Source organism: Heterodontus francisci, chromosome 8 (genome assembly GCF_036365525.1).
Source record: "Heterodontus francisci isolate sHetFra1 chromosome 8, sHetFra1.hap1, whole genome shotgun sequence".
Classification (NCBI taxonomy): Eukaryota; Metazoa; Chordata; class Chondrichthyes; order Heterodontiformes; family Heterodontidae; genus Heterodontus; species Heterodontus francisci.
In genome coordinates this window covers 6,239,128-6,252,902 of record NC_090378.1, presented here as the reverse complement: position 1 = coordinate 6,252,902, position 13,775 = coordinate 6,239,128, and the positions used below count along the sequence as shown (strand labels likewise).

The following is a 13,775-nucleotide window of genomic DNA, read 5'->3' as shown; positions in this document are numbered from 1 at the left end:
GACTTGCATTTTTATAGTGCCTTTCACAACCACTGGATGTCTCAAAGCGCTTTAAAGCCAATGAAGTACTTTTTGAAGTGTAGTCTACAGTAGTGTAACTACTGAGTCGAAGAGACTTAGTAGTTGGCAGGAAAAAAGACAGAGGCGCAAGGGGAGAGCCAACTGTGCAACAGCCCCAACAAACAAATTTCTCTGCAGCACCTGTGGAAGAGCCTGTCACTCCAGAATTGGCCTTTATAGCCACTCCAGGCGCTGCTTCACAAACCACTGACCACCTCCAGGCGCGTATCCATTGTCTCTCGAGATAAGGAGGCCCAAAAGAAGTCACTGTTGTAATGTAGGAAACGTGGTCACCAATTTGTGCACAGCAAGCTCCCACAAACAGCAATGTGATAATGACCAAATAATCTGTTTTAGTGATACTGATTGAGTGATAAATAATGGCCAGGACATCACTGTGAACACCTCTGGTCTTACTTGAAATACTGCCACGGGATATTTTATGTCCACCTGAGACAGCATTCAGTTTAACGTCTCATCTAAAAGAAGACACCTCTAACAGTGCAGCACTCCCTTAGCACCACACTGAAGTGTCAACTGGATTATGAGGTAAAATACAGACACTCTACCAACATTTCCAGATGATTTTAACACTTTATACATTAAGCATTAATTAACATAAACAGGTCATCTTCAAAAAAAGGATATTAAAAAGATTTCTGCACCTCTTTCATCTCCTTCATAAAGGTTGATGAGTTGGTTTCAATGTCATCATCTACGCCTATCCTGGTAAATATCTGATCAGCTATTCGAAACGAGGCATACTCGGCTGGAACGAAGGAACCTAATGGGGATGAAATGAGAAATTTATCTATCACTCGTCTGATTTTTCCATATTCCTCACAGCGAATATGCATTTACACTTTTTTTAAATTTAAGCATGTTTGTTACGTTTCTTTCAGAATTATGTGAATTACATAAAATTTACAGCACAGAAATAGGTCATTCAAACCAACTGGTCCAAACTGATGTTTATGCTCCACATGAGCCTATACTTATATTTATGGCCTCTAGTTTTGGTCTCTCCCACAAGTGGGCAAATTTTCTCTATGCATAATTCTATTAAACCCATTCGTAATTTTAAAGACCTCTATCAGATCTCCCCTCAGCCTTCTCTTTTCCACTGAGATTGACATCTATATTATTTAATGTATTTCTAGGATATTTCTTTGTCTGCTTTTGTAACCTGCTTTTAAACAAAAAGGTCCAACGAATCCTCTTGCAAAGTGAGATGACTGGAGGTCAGGAGAGGACAGGATGTGGTCTGTCAGTGATGCCCTCTTATCCCATGCTGGAATAGTATTCTAACACTTGATAGCTTGTTTTTTATATACGAAGAGCGAAGTATAAAAGAAGTGGGGAAAAAACTGGTCGGAAAAAACCCTTTTTTAAATTTAAGAATTTCAATCCCTTAATCATTCAATCATCCACTCTGAACAAAGAACAAAGAAAATTACAGCACAGGAACAGGCCCTTCGGCCCTCCAAGCCTGCGCCGATCCAGATCCTCTATCTAAACATGTCGCCTATTTTCTAAGAGTCTGTATCTCTTTACTTTCTGCCCATTCATGTATCTGTCTAGATACATCTTAAAAGACGCTATCGTGCCCGCGTCTATCACCTCCGCTGGCAACGCGTTCCAGGCACCCACCACCCTCTGCGTAAAGACCTTTCCACGCATATCCCCCCTAAACTTTTCCCCTTTCACTTTGAACTCGTGACCCCTAGTAATTGAATCCCCCACTCTGGGAAAAAGCTTCTTGCTATCCAACCTGTCTATACCTCTCATGATTTTGTACACCTCAATCAGGTCCCCCCTCAACCTCCGTCTTTCTAATGAAAATAATCCTAATCTACTCAACCTCTCTTCATAGCTAGCGCCCTCCATACCAGGCAACATCCAGGTGAACCTCCTCTGCACCCTCTCCAAAGCATCCACATCCTTTTGGTAATGTGGCGACCAGAACTGCACGCAGTATTCCAAATGTGGCCGAACCAAAGTCCTATACAACTGTAACATGACCTGCCAATTCTTGTACTCAATACCCCGTCCGATGAAGGAAAGCATGCCGTATGCCTTCTTGACCACTCTATTTACCTGCGTTGCCACCTTCAGGGAGCAATGGACCTGAACACCCAAATCTCTCTGTACATCAATTTTCCCCAGGACTTTTCCATTTACTGTATAGTTCACTCTGCATTTGAGTGACAACCCCCTCTGGCCAAGTACCAAAATTCTGACATACTCAGTATACCAGTCAATGCGACAACTATTTGCTAAATAACTTGCTAGGAACATCAGTCAACACACACTTCCACCCTGTGTGTACTTCATTTAATACTCTTCATTTTTGATATCTCAATTCATTTAACTCCAATTGATCACACTACAAATCTTGATACTGATGTAACAATAGCATTTGCATTTATATAGTGTCTTTAACATCATAAAACATTCCAAAGTGCTTCCAAAGTGCTTCACAGAAGTGCTATCAAACAAAATTTGACACTGAGTTACATAAGGAGGCTCAGAATATCATGGACTTCTATTAACAGGAATGGAGGGATACGGTCTCCGGAAGTGCAGAAGGTGCTAGTTTCGGCAGGCATCAAGATCGGCGCAGGCTTGGAGGGCCAAATGGCCTGTTCCTGTGCTGTACTGTTCTTTGTTCTTTGTAACAGTGGTTTCAGATTTTTCAAAATATATAATTTGATGGTTGGTAAACAGGAAGGATATATGAGGTCAGAAGAAAATAATTCTAATGATAGTTCATTATAATATATATTTAACTTCATACACAAGTAAATGTAGCCAGGATCCTGAAAGTTCAAATATAATTCTTTAGAAAATTATATTTATTATTTGTTTTTGGAATGTGGGTGACACTCGACTCCTGATAGCCCTGAGAAGCTATTGCGAAACCACTGCAATCCTTGTGGTAATGGGACTCTGATATGAATGCTGAAAATTGTGATTTTTAGAAGTTTAAGATGAAGTCCAGAAGGTCAGGTGACCTCACATCCACTCTGTGAAAGGACAAGACAGAAGTCTTGGTTAGCAGGGCAACAAAGAACACAGATCAAAGAAGAACAATGGGTTTCGCCCTCCCAGACTTTCGGGTTGTAAAACATGGGATCAGCGATCCCTATGATGCAAATGTACCAAGCAGCATATTAACACCTGGGAACAATGGGAGGCCCAGGTAGCTCCATGAAACCAGACTTCTGGACTTTTCATATTGGAACAGAACCATAAGCTATTGACATAAGTAAAAGCAAAATACTGCAGATGCTGGAAATCTGAAATAAAAACCAGAAATGCTGGAAATACTCAGCAGGTCTGGCAGCATCTGTGGAGAGAGAAGCAGAGTTAACGTTTCAGGTCAGTGACCCTTCATGAGAACTGGCAGAGGCTAGAAATGTAATAGGTTTTAAGCAAGTAAAGCAGGGGTGGTGCAAGAGATAACAAAAGAGGTGTTGATAGGACAAGATCACAGAGAATAACTGAGCAGAAGGTCATGGAGCAAAGGCAAACGGTAGGTTAATGGTGTGGTGAAAGACAAAGCGTTAGTACAGAGACGGTGTTAATTGATAGAAAATTGAACAGCCAGGCCCCACCCACAAACATGAAAAAAGCAGTGGATAGGCACAGTAGAAACAAACTAAAAAAAAATAAACACATAAAAAAGAAAAAAGAAAAAATAACTAAAAATAAAAATAAAAGGGGAGACCCTTATGTTCTGAAATTATTGAACTCAATGTTCAGTCTGGCAGGCCGTAGTGTGCCTAATCGGTAAATGAGGTGCTGGTCCTCAAGCTTGTATTGATGTTCACTGGAACACTGCAGCAATCCCAGGACAGAGATGTGAGCATGAGAGCAGGGGGGAGTGTTGAAATGGCCAGAAACCGGAAGCTTGGGGTCATGCTTTCAGGCTGAGTGGAGGTGTTCCACAAAGCAATTATCCAGTCTGCGTTTGGTCTCCCCAATCTAGAGGAGACCACATTGTGAGCAGCGAATACAGTATCCTAAATTGAAAGAAGTACAAGTAAATTGCTGCTTCACCTGAAAGGAGTGTTTGGAGCCTTGGATAGTGAAGAGAGAGGAAGTAAATGGGCAGGTATTACACCTCCTGCGATTGCAGGGGAAGGTGCCATGGGAAGGGGACGAGGTGGCGGGGGTAATGGAGAAGTGGACCAGGGTGTCACGGAATGCTGACAGGGATGGGGAGGGGAAGATGCGTTTGGTAGTGGCATCAAGCTGGACGTGGCAGAAATGGCGAAGGATGATCCTTTGGATGTGGAGGATGGTGGGGTGGAAAATGAGGACAAGGGGAACCCTGTCGAGGTTCTGGGAGGGAGGGGAAGGGGTGAGGGTAGAGGTGCAGGAAATGGGCCGGACACGGTTGAGGGCCCTGTCAACCACAATGGGGGGAATCCTTGGCTGAGGAAAAAGGAAGACATCAGAAGCACTGTCGTGGAAGGTAGCCTCATCAGAGCAGATGCGTCGGAGACAGAGAAACTGAGAGAATGGAAAGCAATTGACATTTGATTCCAGATAAATTTAAAGATTTTTTGAAGGCAGACAGGCTGTAAGAGAAGAAACTAGTGGTTGCGGCCTCAAGAGAGAGACAGGGCAATACCTGCTTTCAGAAGACTGATACAGCAGAAGGCTGCCAAGACTTGAACCTGTTTTGAAAGTTGAAGCTTGCCAAGAAGTAGAAGTTAAGCAGGATCACCTGGAATCACCATATTCATGGACATTCTCTTCGAAAGTGCTTGGAGCAGTGAGCAAAGAGGATACTGATTTTTGAAAACATCTGGGAGATCCAACCCATTGCAACTGGGAGCAGTTTGGATCTTTTAACCACAAAGGATGTTGCCATCTAAAAGGACTGTGTAACATATAAATGTGGTGTGAGATTTTCAAGTGTATGAATAAGCAAAAAAAATACCTTTCTTTGTCATTTGGGGTATCAGCTACTTACAAAGTACTATTTAGTTAATGGGGATATCTTTTAGCTGTTAAAGTCATAAAACGTGAAATCTTGTCGTGTGGTTCTTTGAATTACTCTGGGGGTTCATACCTTGCATTTTTCACATGAATGATCTGAGGTCATAACAGGCTCCCACAAGGGTGTTAATCCGGAAATCCCAGGATGTTGGCATAATAATGAAGAAGCAGCGATATATGTTCAATCAGGACAGTGCTCATAGGCTGTATCGCATGGAAAGCCTTTTATACACTTAATTCCTGTCACTCTACATTCCCCATCCATCACACTACACTCCCCATCCCCCACTCTACACTCCCCGTCCCCCACTCTACACTCCCCACTGGTCAATCTACACTGTCCACACATCACTCTACACTCCCTGCCCCACACTCTACACTCCCCGCCCATCACTCTACACTCCCCGCCCCACACTCTACACTCCATGCCCGTCACTCTACACTCCATGTCTGTCACTCTACAGTCCCCGCCCCCCCACTCTACACTCGCTGTCCGTCCTTCTACACTCTAGTCCCTCACTCTACACACACTGCCTGTCACTCTATACTCCCCGCCCCACACTCTACACTCCCCGACCATCACTCTACACACCGCCCATCACTCTACACTCCCCAACCCCCACTCTACACTCCCCATCCCCCACTCTACACTCCCCGACCATCACTCTACACTCCCCGACCATCACTCTACACTCCCCAACCATCACTCTACACTCCCCAACCATCACTCTACACTCCCCGCCCATCACTCTACACTCTTCACTGGTCACTCTACACTCCCTGCCCCACACTCTACATTCCCCACTCCGCACTCTACAGTCCCAGCCCGTCATTCTACACTCCATGTCCGTCACACTGCCTGTCACTCTACACCACACTACACTTCCTGCCCCCCACTCTACACTCCCCGCTCATCACTCTACACTCCCCGCCCCCCACTCTACACACACCGCCCCTCACTCTACACTCCCCGTCCCCGCACTACACTCCCCGTCCGTCACTCTGCACTCCCCGTCCGTCGCTCTACACTCTCCGTCTGTCAATCTAAACTCCTCGCCTGTCACACTGCACTTCTTGCCCCTCACTCTGCATCCCCTGCCCCTCACTCAACACTCCCTGCCTGTCACACTACACTCCCTGCCCCTCACTTTGCACTCCCTGCCATTCACTCTACACTCCCCGCCCATCACTCTACCCTCCCTGCCCCTCACTCTGCACTCCCTGCCCCTCACTCAACACTCACTGCCCATCACTCTACACTCCCCGCCCCTCTCTACACTCCCCATCCGTCGCGGTACACTCCCCATCCTGCACACTATACTCCCCGCCACCTACACTCCCCGCCCCCACTTTACACTCCCTGCCCCTATCTCTGCACTCCCTGCCCCTCACTCTACACTCCACACCCATCACTCTACCCTCCCTGCCCCTCACTCTACACTCCCCATCCCCCACTCTAACTCCCTGCCCCCACTCTACACTCCTCGCCCCTCACTCGACACTCCCTGTCCTCCCATCTACACTCCCTGTCCGTCACTCTACAATCCCCGCGCATCATTCTATACTCCCTGCTCCCCACTCTACACTCCCCACCCCTCAGCTCTACAATCCCTGCCCATCACTCTACACTCCCTGCCCCTCACCCTACACTCCCTGCCCCTCACTCTACACTCCCTGCCTCTCACTCTACACTCCCCACCCCTCACTCTACACTCCCCGCCCATCACACTACACTCCCCGCCCATCACACTACACTCCCCGTCCCCCACTCTACACTCCCTGCCTCTCACTCTACACACCAAGCCTCTCACTGTACACTCACAGCCCATCACTTTACACTCCCTGCCTGTCACTCTACACTCCCCACCCTTCACTCTACACTCACCGCCCATGACTTTACAATCCTCTCCCCTCACTCAGCACTCCCTGTCCTCCACTCTACACTCCCTGTCCGTCACTCTACACTCCCCGTCCATCATTCTACACTCCACGCTCCCCACTCTAAACTCCCCACACCTCTCTCTACAATCCCTGCCCATCACTCTACACTCCCTGCCCCTCACCCTACACTCCCTGCCCCTCACTCTACACGCCCCGCCCCTCATTCTACACTCCCCGCCCCTCACTCTACACTCCCTGCCCATCACTCTACACTCCCCGCCCCTGATTCTACACTCGTTGCCCATCACACTACACTCCCCGCCCATCACACTACACTCCCCACCCCTCACTCTACACTCACCGCCCATGACTTTACACTCCCTGCCCCTCACTCTACACACCCCCCGCCACTCTACACTCCACGCCCATTACTCTACACCACTCGCCCCTCACTCTATACTCCCCCCCCCCCACTCTACACTCCCAGTCCATCATCTACACTCCCAACCTGCCACATGACAACCCCCACCCATCACTCTACATTCCCTGCCTGTCACATTACAACCCCGCAACCCCTGCCCATCACTCTACTCTTTGCCATTGCTGCAATTCAAGCCTGTTTTGCACCTCCTGCCCACGTCCAATTTCACTCAGCTAAGCTCCCACTCACCAATTTGGGCGATAATCTGACACAGGGCAATTTGTTTAAGATAGGTTGACTTTCCACTCATATTGGGCCCTGTGACAATGATGAAGTTGTTCCCTTCAGAGATGTAGGTATTATTAGCAATAGGCTTCTCCATTGATATCTTTTCGAGAATAGGATGTCGCCCCTGCTTAACAGCCAAAGTGTCAGTGAACTCCGGACGAACTAGAACAGAACAAATAACAAATAATCATGAGAATAAGGCTGGATTTTGATATTAACTTTGTGAATTTCCTCAGGTCCAGCATAACCCCAGTTAAATATGTAAAAGAGTTTTCGCCCATCTTTCCCTGGCCAATCATAAGCACCCATGAGCAAACTGCCAGTGAATGTCACCAGGAAACAGCAATAGTATTTCTGTTCAAACTGTTACTACCCTCCTAATTATTAATTACTGAAAATTGCTACAGTCAGAGTAGGCATTCAAATTACATTGCCATGGTCCTGTAGTTTCTGGGAATATGCGGTTTGCCTTAAGGCTTGCAAAGGATCAGTATTGCTTTAAGAACCAGCAAGCCCCAGGAGTTATAGGAAGGTGCATTTTCGTCGCCTTAGAAACAGCCATTTGGAGATTGCGATTCAAAGGGTGCATTCTTGTTACCATAGATACAGCCATTGGGAGTGTGTATTAAGCAATAAATTTGTTACAATTCAATTTTGAACTGGCTTTTTAGTGGAAGACAGTTTGTTCTAAAAGAACTCAGACAGAGGGCACAGACAGCTGTGATGACAACACCTGGAAAAAGAGCTCTCAACCATTTAAACTGAAGGAAGAGAAATTTAGTCTGTTTAATTATTATATCTCAAAATCCTAAAAAAAACAAGCCAAAACAGAAATCTCTGGTCATTTAAACTGACGAAAGGGAAGTTAGACTGTGACAATCTTTTATCCCTCAAAAAAACTCTAAAGTCAGCTTGATTCCATTGAAAGAGTTTGCAAGTCATTAATTGTTGAAATTCACTGGAGAAGGAAAGCATCACCTACTGCTGAAGTTAGACTACGGACTGTTCCACTGTGGAAGAACCTTTTTTCCCGCATTGGACGACTGTGAGGACTTCAAGCAATATTCTGTGAGGACTTCAAGCAACATTGGACTGTAAATTTGCAAGGACTTTACTTTTTTCTATTTTAAATGTTGTTTAAATCTTCATAGTGTTCAAGAATTGAGTTCTTATTAAAGAGTTAATTTGTTGATTTAAAGACACCTGGTTTGGTTAGCCTCATTCGGGGGTTAATAGATGGTACAATTTGGCTGGGTCTTTTTTTAATTTGGAAAGTTTTAAATGATATGTTAGGCAATCTGTGGAGCGACGGGATTGAATTATCAGTGCGTTTCTCCCACCATAATCAGAATCGTAAATGTTGATTGGGGGCTTTGATCGTAACAACATCTAATCAATTGCTTGTCTGAGTATCATAACAGCACAGAAGGAGGTCATTTGGTCCATCATCCCTGTGCCGGCTCTTTAAAAGAGCTATACAATTAGTCACACTCTCCTGCTCTTTCCACAAAGCCCTGCAATCGTTCCCTCTTCAAATATTTATCCAATTCCCTTTGAAAGTCATTATTGAATCTGCTTCTTCCACCCTTTCAGGTAGCACATTCCAGATCGTAACAACTCAGTGCTTGAAAAAAATGCTCATCTGCCCTTTGGTTCTTTCACCAATTATCTTAAATGTATGATCTTTGGTTAACATAAACAGAATTGTCCCACTGTGAGAATAAATGTAAGCAGAGTAACTACTGGCTAGTTGTAAAATGGTGTTCTTGAAGCCCCTAATGCATTGTTGATTCAATGACCTTGTAGGGTAGAGGAACTAGCCAGTGCTGCACAAATCCTTGCAGATCAGCTGGTTCCAGGTTATGTTCCTTGACTTGAGGCAGCTGATTTCAGTCAGGTTAGAGGTCAATTGGATCTTTCAACAACACTATAGCACATTTAATGTACTAAAACATCTCAAGGCGCTTCAAAGGAGCATTATCTAACAGAATTTGACACCAAGCCACATAAAGAAATATCAGGACAGGTTGCCAAAAGCTTGGTCAAAGACATCTACAGAGGATAGCGAGGTAGAAAGGCAGATGGTTTAGGGAGGGAATTCCAGAGCTTAGGACCCAGGCAGCATGGCCAAGACTGTGATTCAAAAATCTTTATTAGGTCAGGTTATTTTTTTTTTAATTTGTTCATAGGATGTAGGCACCACTGACAAGGAATGCTCATCCTTAATCACCCTTGGGAAGGTGATGGTGAGCCACCTTCTTGAACTGCAGCAGTCCATGTGCTATAGGTACTGTTAACAACCTCAGTGAGACCGTTAATGATAAAACATGAGATATGAACTCCCAAGACCAATTTAAAGTATGCCACAACAACATTTCACATTTTAAGACTTTTACTGTAACAACTAAACTAAAAGAAATCCCCAATAACTAAATAGCAGTTTGTAAGTAGCTGATACCCCAAATTACAAAGAAAGATATTTTCTTTACTTATTAAAATACTTGAAAACCTCACACCACACTTATATGTTACACAGGTCCTCTTTGATGGTGAAATCTTTTCAGTTAAAAGTCCCAAACTCCCAGACCTTTCTCAAAGTCAATGTCGTCTTCGCTCACTTCTTCTGAGCACTTTCCACCTGGACTTCTGTGAATAAGGCAATTCCTGGTGATCCTGGAAAGGTTCTTCACTGCAAACTTCAACGTTCAAAACAGGTACAAGTCTTTGCAGCCTTTCGCTGTATCAGTCTGCTGACAGCAGGTGTTCCCGCTCTCTCTCTCCCTTGAGGCTGTCACCGCTGGTCTTTTCCGGTCTTCCTTACAGCCTGCCTGCCTTCTGAAAATCTGTTGAATTTATCCAGAATCAAAAGTCAATAGCCATATGTCTTTTGCAATATGCAAAGTCCACAAGTCAGCCGACATCAGAGCCACCCTGGCTTTTCACTGTTTCCAGGTGTTAGCAATGGCAATGCACATTTACATTCTCAGAGTCACTGACTCCTTGTTTACATCTGAAAGTCTGGTAGTGTGAAACCCATTGTTCTTCAGGTGTTATACCCCTGCAGTCTCTGCATTTCAAAAAGGTCTTTGATCTGGGTTCTTTGTTGTCCTGGTAACCAAGATCCCTGTCTTGTCTTCAAGCAGAACTGATATGAGATCACCTGATTTTTCTGACTCTATCTTAATTTACATTAAAAATCACAGTTTTTACAACATAATCATGCCAAAAGGTTCAGTGTTCATTACAGTACACCCACAGTTCTGTAGGAAGGGAGCGTCAGGATTTTGACCCAGCAACAATGAAGGGATGGCTGTATATTTCCAAGTCAGGATGGTGTGTGTGCGAGGAGCTTTTAGGTTGTGGTGTTTCCATTTGTCTGCTGCCCTTGTCCTTTTAGGCTGTAGAGTTCACAGGTTTGGGATGTGCTATCGAAGCCTTGGGAAATTGCTGCAGTACATCTTGTAGCAGTGTGTAGCCGCACTCATCCAGTCAAGTGGAAAGTATTCCATCACACTCCTGACTTGTGCCTTGTAGAGTCTGGAGGTGAGTTACTCACCACAGAATTCCGAACCTCTGACCAGTTCTTGTAGCCACCGTATTTATATGGCTAGTCCAGTTAAGCTTCTGGTCAATGGTGACCCACAGGAGGTTGATGGTGGGGGATTCAGTGACGGTAATGCCGTTGAATGTCAAGGGCAGGTAGTTAAGATTTTCTCTTGTTGGAGATGGTCATTGCCTGGTGAGAATATCACTTGCCACTTCGTAGCCCAAGTCTGAATGTTGTCCAGATCTTGCTGCATATGGAAACAGACTGCTTCATTATCTGAAGAGTTGCGAACGGAACTGAACACCATCAAGCACACCCAATTCTGACCTTATGATGGAGGGAAAGTCATTGATGAAGCAGCAGAAGATGGCTGGGCCTAGGACACTGCCCTGAAGAACTCCTGCAGCAATGTTCTGGGGGTGAGATGATTGGCCTCCAACAACCACAACCATCTTCCTTTGTGCTAGACATGACTCCAACCAGTGGAGAGTGTTCCCCTTGATTGGGTGTGCTTGTACACAAGGAACACAGAAAGTTAGCATGCATGTAGAGCAAGCAATTAGACAAATGGCAGGTTGGCCTTTATTGCAAGGAGATTGGAGTACAGGAAGAGAGAAGTCGTGCTGCAATTGTACAGGGTTTTGGTGAGACCAAATCTAGAGTACTGTGTGCAGTTTTGGTCTCCACATTTAAGAAAGGATATAGTTGCACTGGAGGCAGTACAGCTAAGGTTCACTAAATTGGTCCCTGGGATGAGGGGGTTGTCCTATGATGACAGGCTGAGTAAATTGGGCCCATATTCTCTGGAGTTTAGAAGAATGAGAGGCGCTCTCATTGAAATGCACAAGATTCTGAAGGGGCCGGATAGGGTAGACACTGAGAGATTGATTCCGTTGGTCGAGAAATCTAAAACACGGGGGCACAGTCTCAGGATAAGGGGCTGATCATTTAGGACTGAGATGAGGAGAAATTACTTCAAAGGGTTGTGAATCTTTGGAATTCTCTACTCCAGAGGGTAGTGGATGCTCCATCGGTTGAATACATTTAAGGTTGGGATAGACAGATTTTTGGTCTCTCAGGGAATCAAGGGATATAGCAAGCGGGTGGGAAAGTGGAGTTGAAGCCTAAGATCAGCCATTCAAGAAGTGGGGTGGGGGGGGCAGAAAACAGTTAACTATAGGCCAGTTAGCTTGACGTCTGTCATGGGGAAGGCGTTAGAATCGATCATTGAGGCTATAACTGGGCACTTAGAAAAACTCAAGGTAATCGGGAACAGTCAGCATGGTTTAGTGAAAGGGAAATCATGTTTAACCAATTTATTGGACTTCTTTGAAGGAGTAACATGCGCTGTGCATAAAGGGGAGCCAGTTGCTGTACTGTACTTGAATTTCTAGAAGGCATTTGACAAGGTGAGATGTGGAACAGCTAGTCAAGAGGAAGAAGGAAGCTTACTTAAGGTTGAGGAAGCAAGGATCAGACAGGGCTCCAGAGGGTTACAAGGTAGCCAGGAAGGAACTGAAGAATGGACTTAGGAGAGCTAGAAGGGGACATGAAAAAGTCTTGGCAGGTAGGATTAAGGAAAATCCCAAGGCGTTCTACACTTATGTGAGGAACAAGAGGATGGACAGAGTGAGGGTAGGGCCGATCAGGGATAGTGGAGGGAACTTGTGCCTGGAGTTGGAGGAGGTAGGGGAGGTCCTAAATGAATACTTTGCTTCAGTATTCACTAGTGAGAGGAACCTGGTTGTTTGTGAGGACAACGTGGAACAGGCTGATATGCTTGAACAGGTTGAGGTTAAGAGGGAGGATGTGCTGGAAATTTTGAATGATATGAGGACAGATAAGTCCCCGGGGCCAGACGGGATATATCCAAGGATATTACGGGAAGCGAGGGAAGAGATTGCCGCGCCTTTGGCAATGATCTTTGCATCTTCACTGTCCACTGGAGTAGTACCAGATGATTGGAGGGTGGCAAATGTTGTTCCCTTGTTCAAGAAAGGGAATAGGGATAACCCTGGGAATTATAGACCAGTCAGTCTTACGTCGGTAGTGGGCAAATTATTGGAGAGGATTCTGAGAGACAGGATTTATGATTACTTGGAAAAGCATGGTTTGATTAGAGACAGTCAGCATGGCTTTGTGAGGGGCAGGTCATGCCTCACAAGCCTTATTGAATTCTTTGAAGATGTGACAAAACACATTGATGAAGGAAGAGCAGTGGATGTGGTGTATATGGATTTTAGCAAGGCGTTTGATAAGGTTCCCCATGGTAGGCTCATTCAGAAAGTAAGGAGGCATGGGATACAGGGAACGTTGGCTGTCTGGATACAAAATTGGCTGGCCCATAGAAGTCAGAGGGTGGTAGTCGATGGAAAATATTCAGCATGGAGCTCGGTGACCAGTGGTGTTCCACAAGGATCTGTTCTGGTACCTCTGCTCTTTGTGATTTTTATAAATGACTTGGATGAGGAAGTGGAAGGCTGGGTTAGCAAGTTTGCCGATGACACGAAGGTTGCTGGAGTTGTGGATAGTGTGGAAGGCTGTTGTAGGTTGCAACGGGACATTGAC

The 13,775-nt window shown here is 45.3% G+C and overlaps 1 protein-coding gene across 1 annotated transcript in view; it reads right to left on the bottom strand.

Annotated features, from left to right (window-relative positions):
* msh4 (mutS homolog 4) overlaps positions 1-13,775 on the bottom strand; it is an 83,546-nt gene that overhangs the window by 10,279 nt on the left and 59,492 nt on the right. Inside the window, exons 14-15 of the mRNA XM_068038017.1 lie at positions 7,622-7,822; positions 726-844 (exon numbers count right to left, since the gene is read on the bottom strand). Of these exons, the coding sequence (XP_067894118.1) occupies positions 726-844; positions 7,622-7,822 (320 nt within the window). The remainder of the gene's footprint in view (positions 1-725; positions 845-7,621; positions 7,823-13,775) is intronic.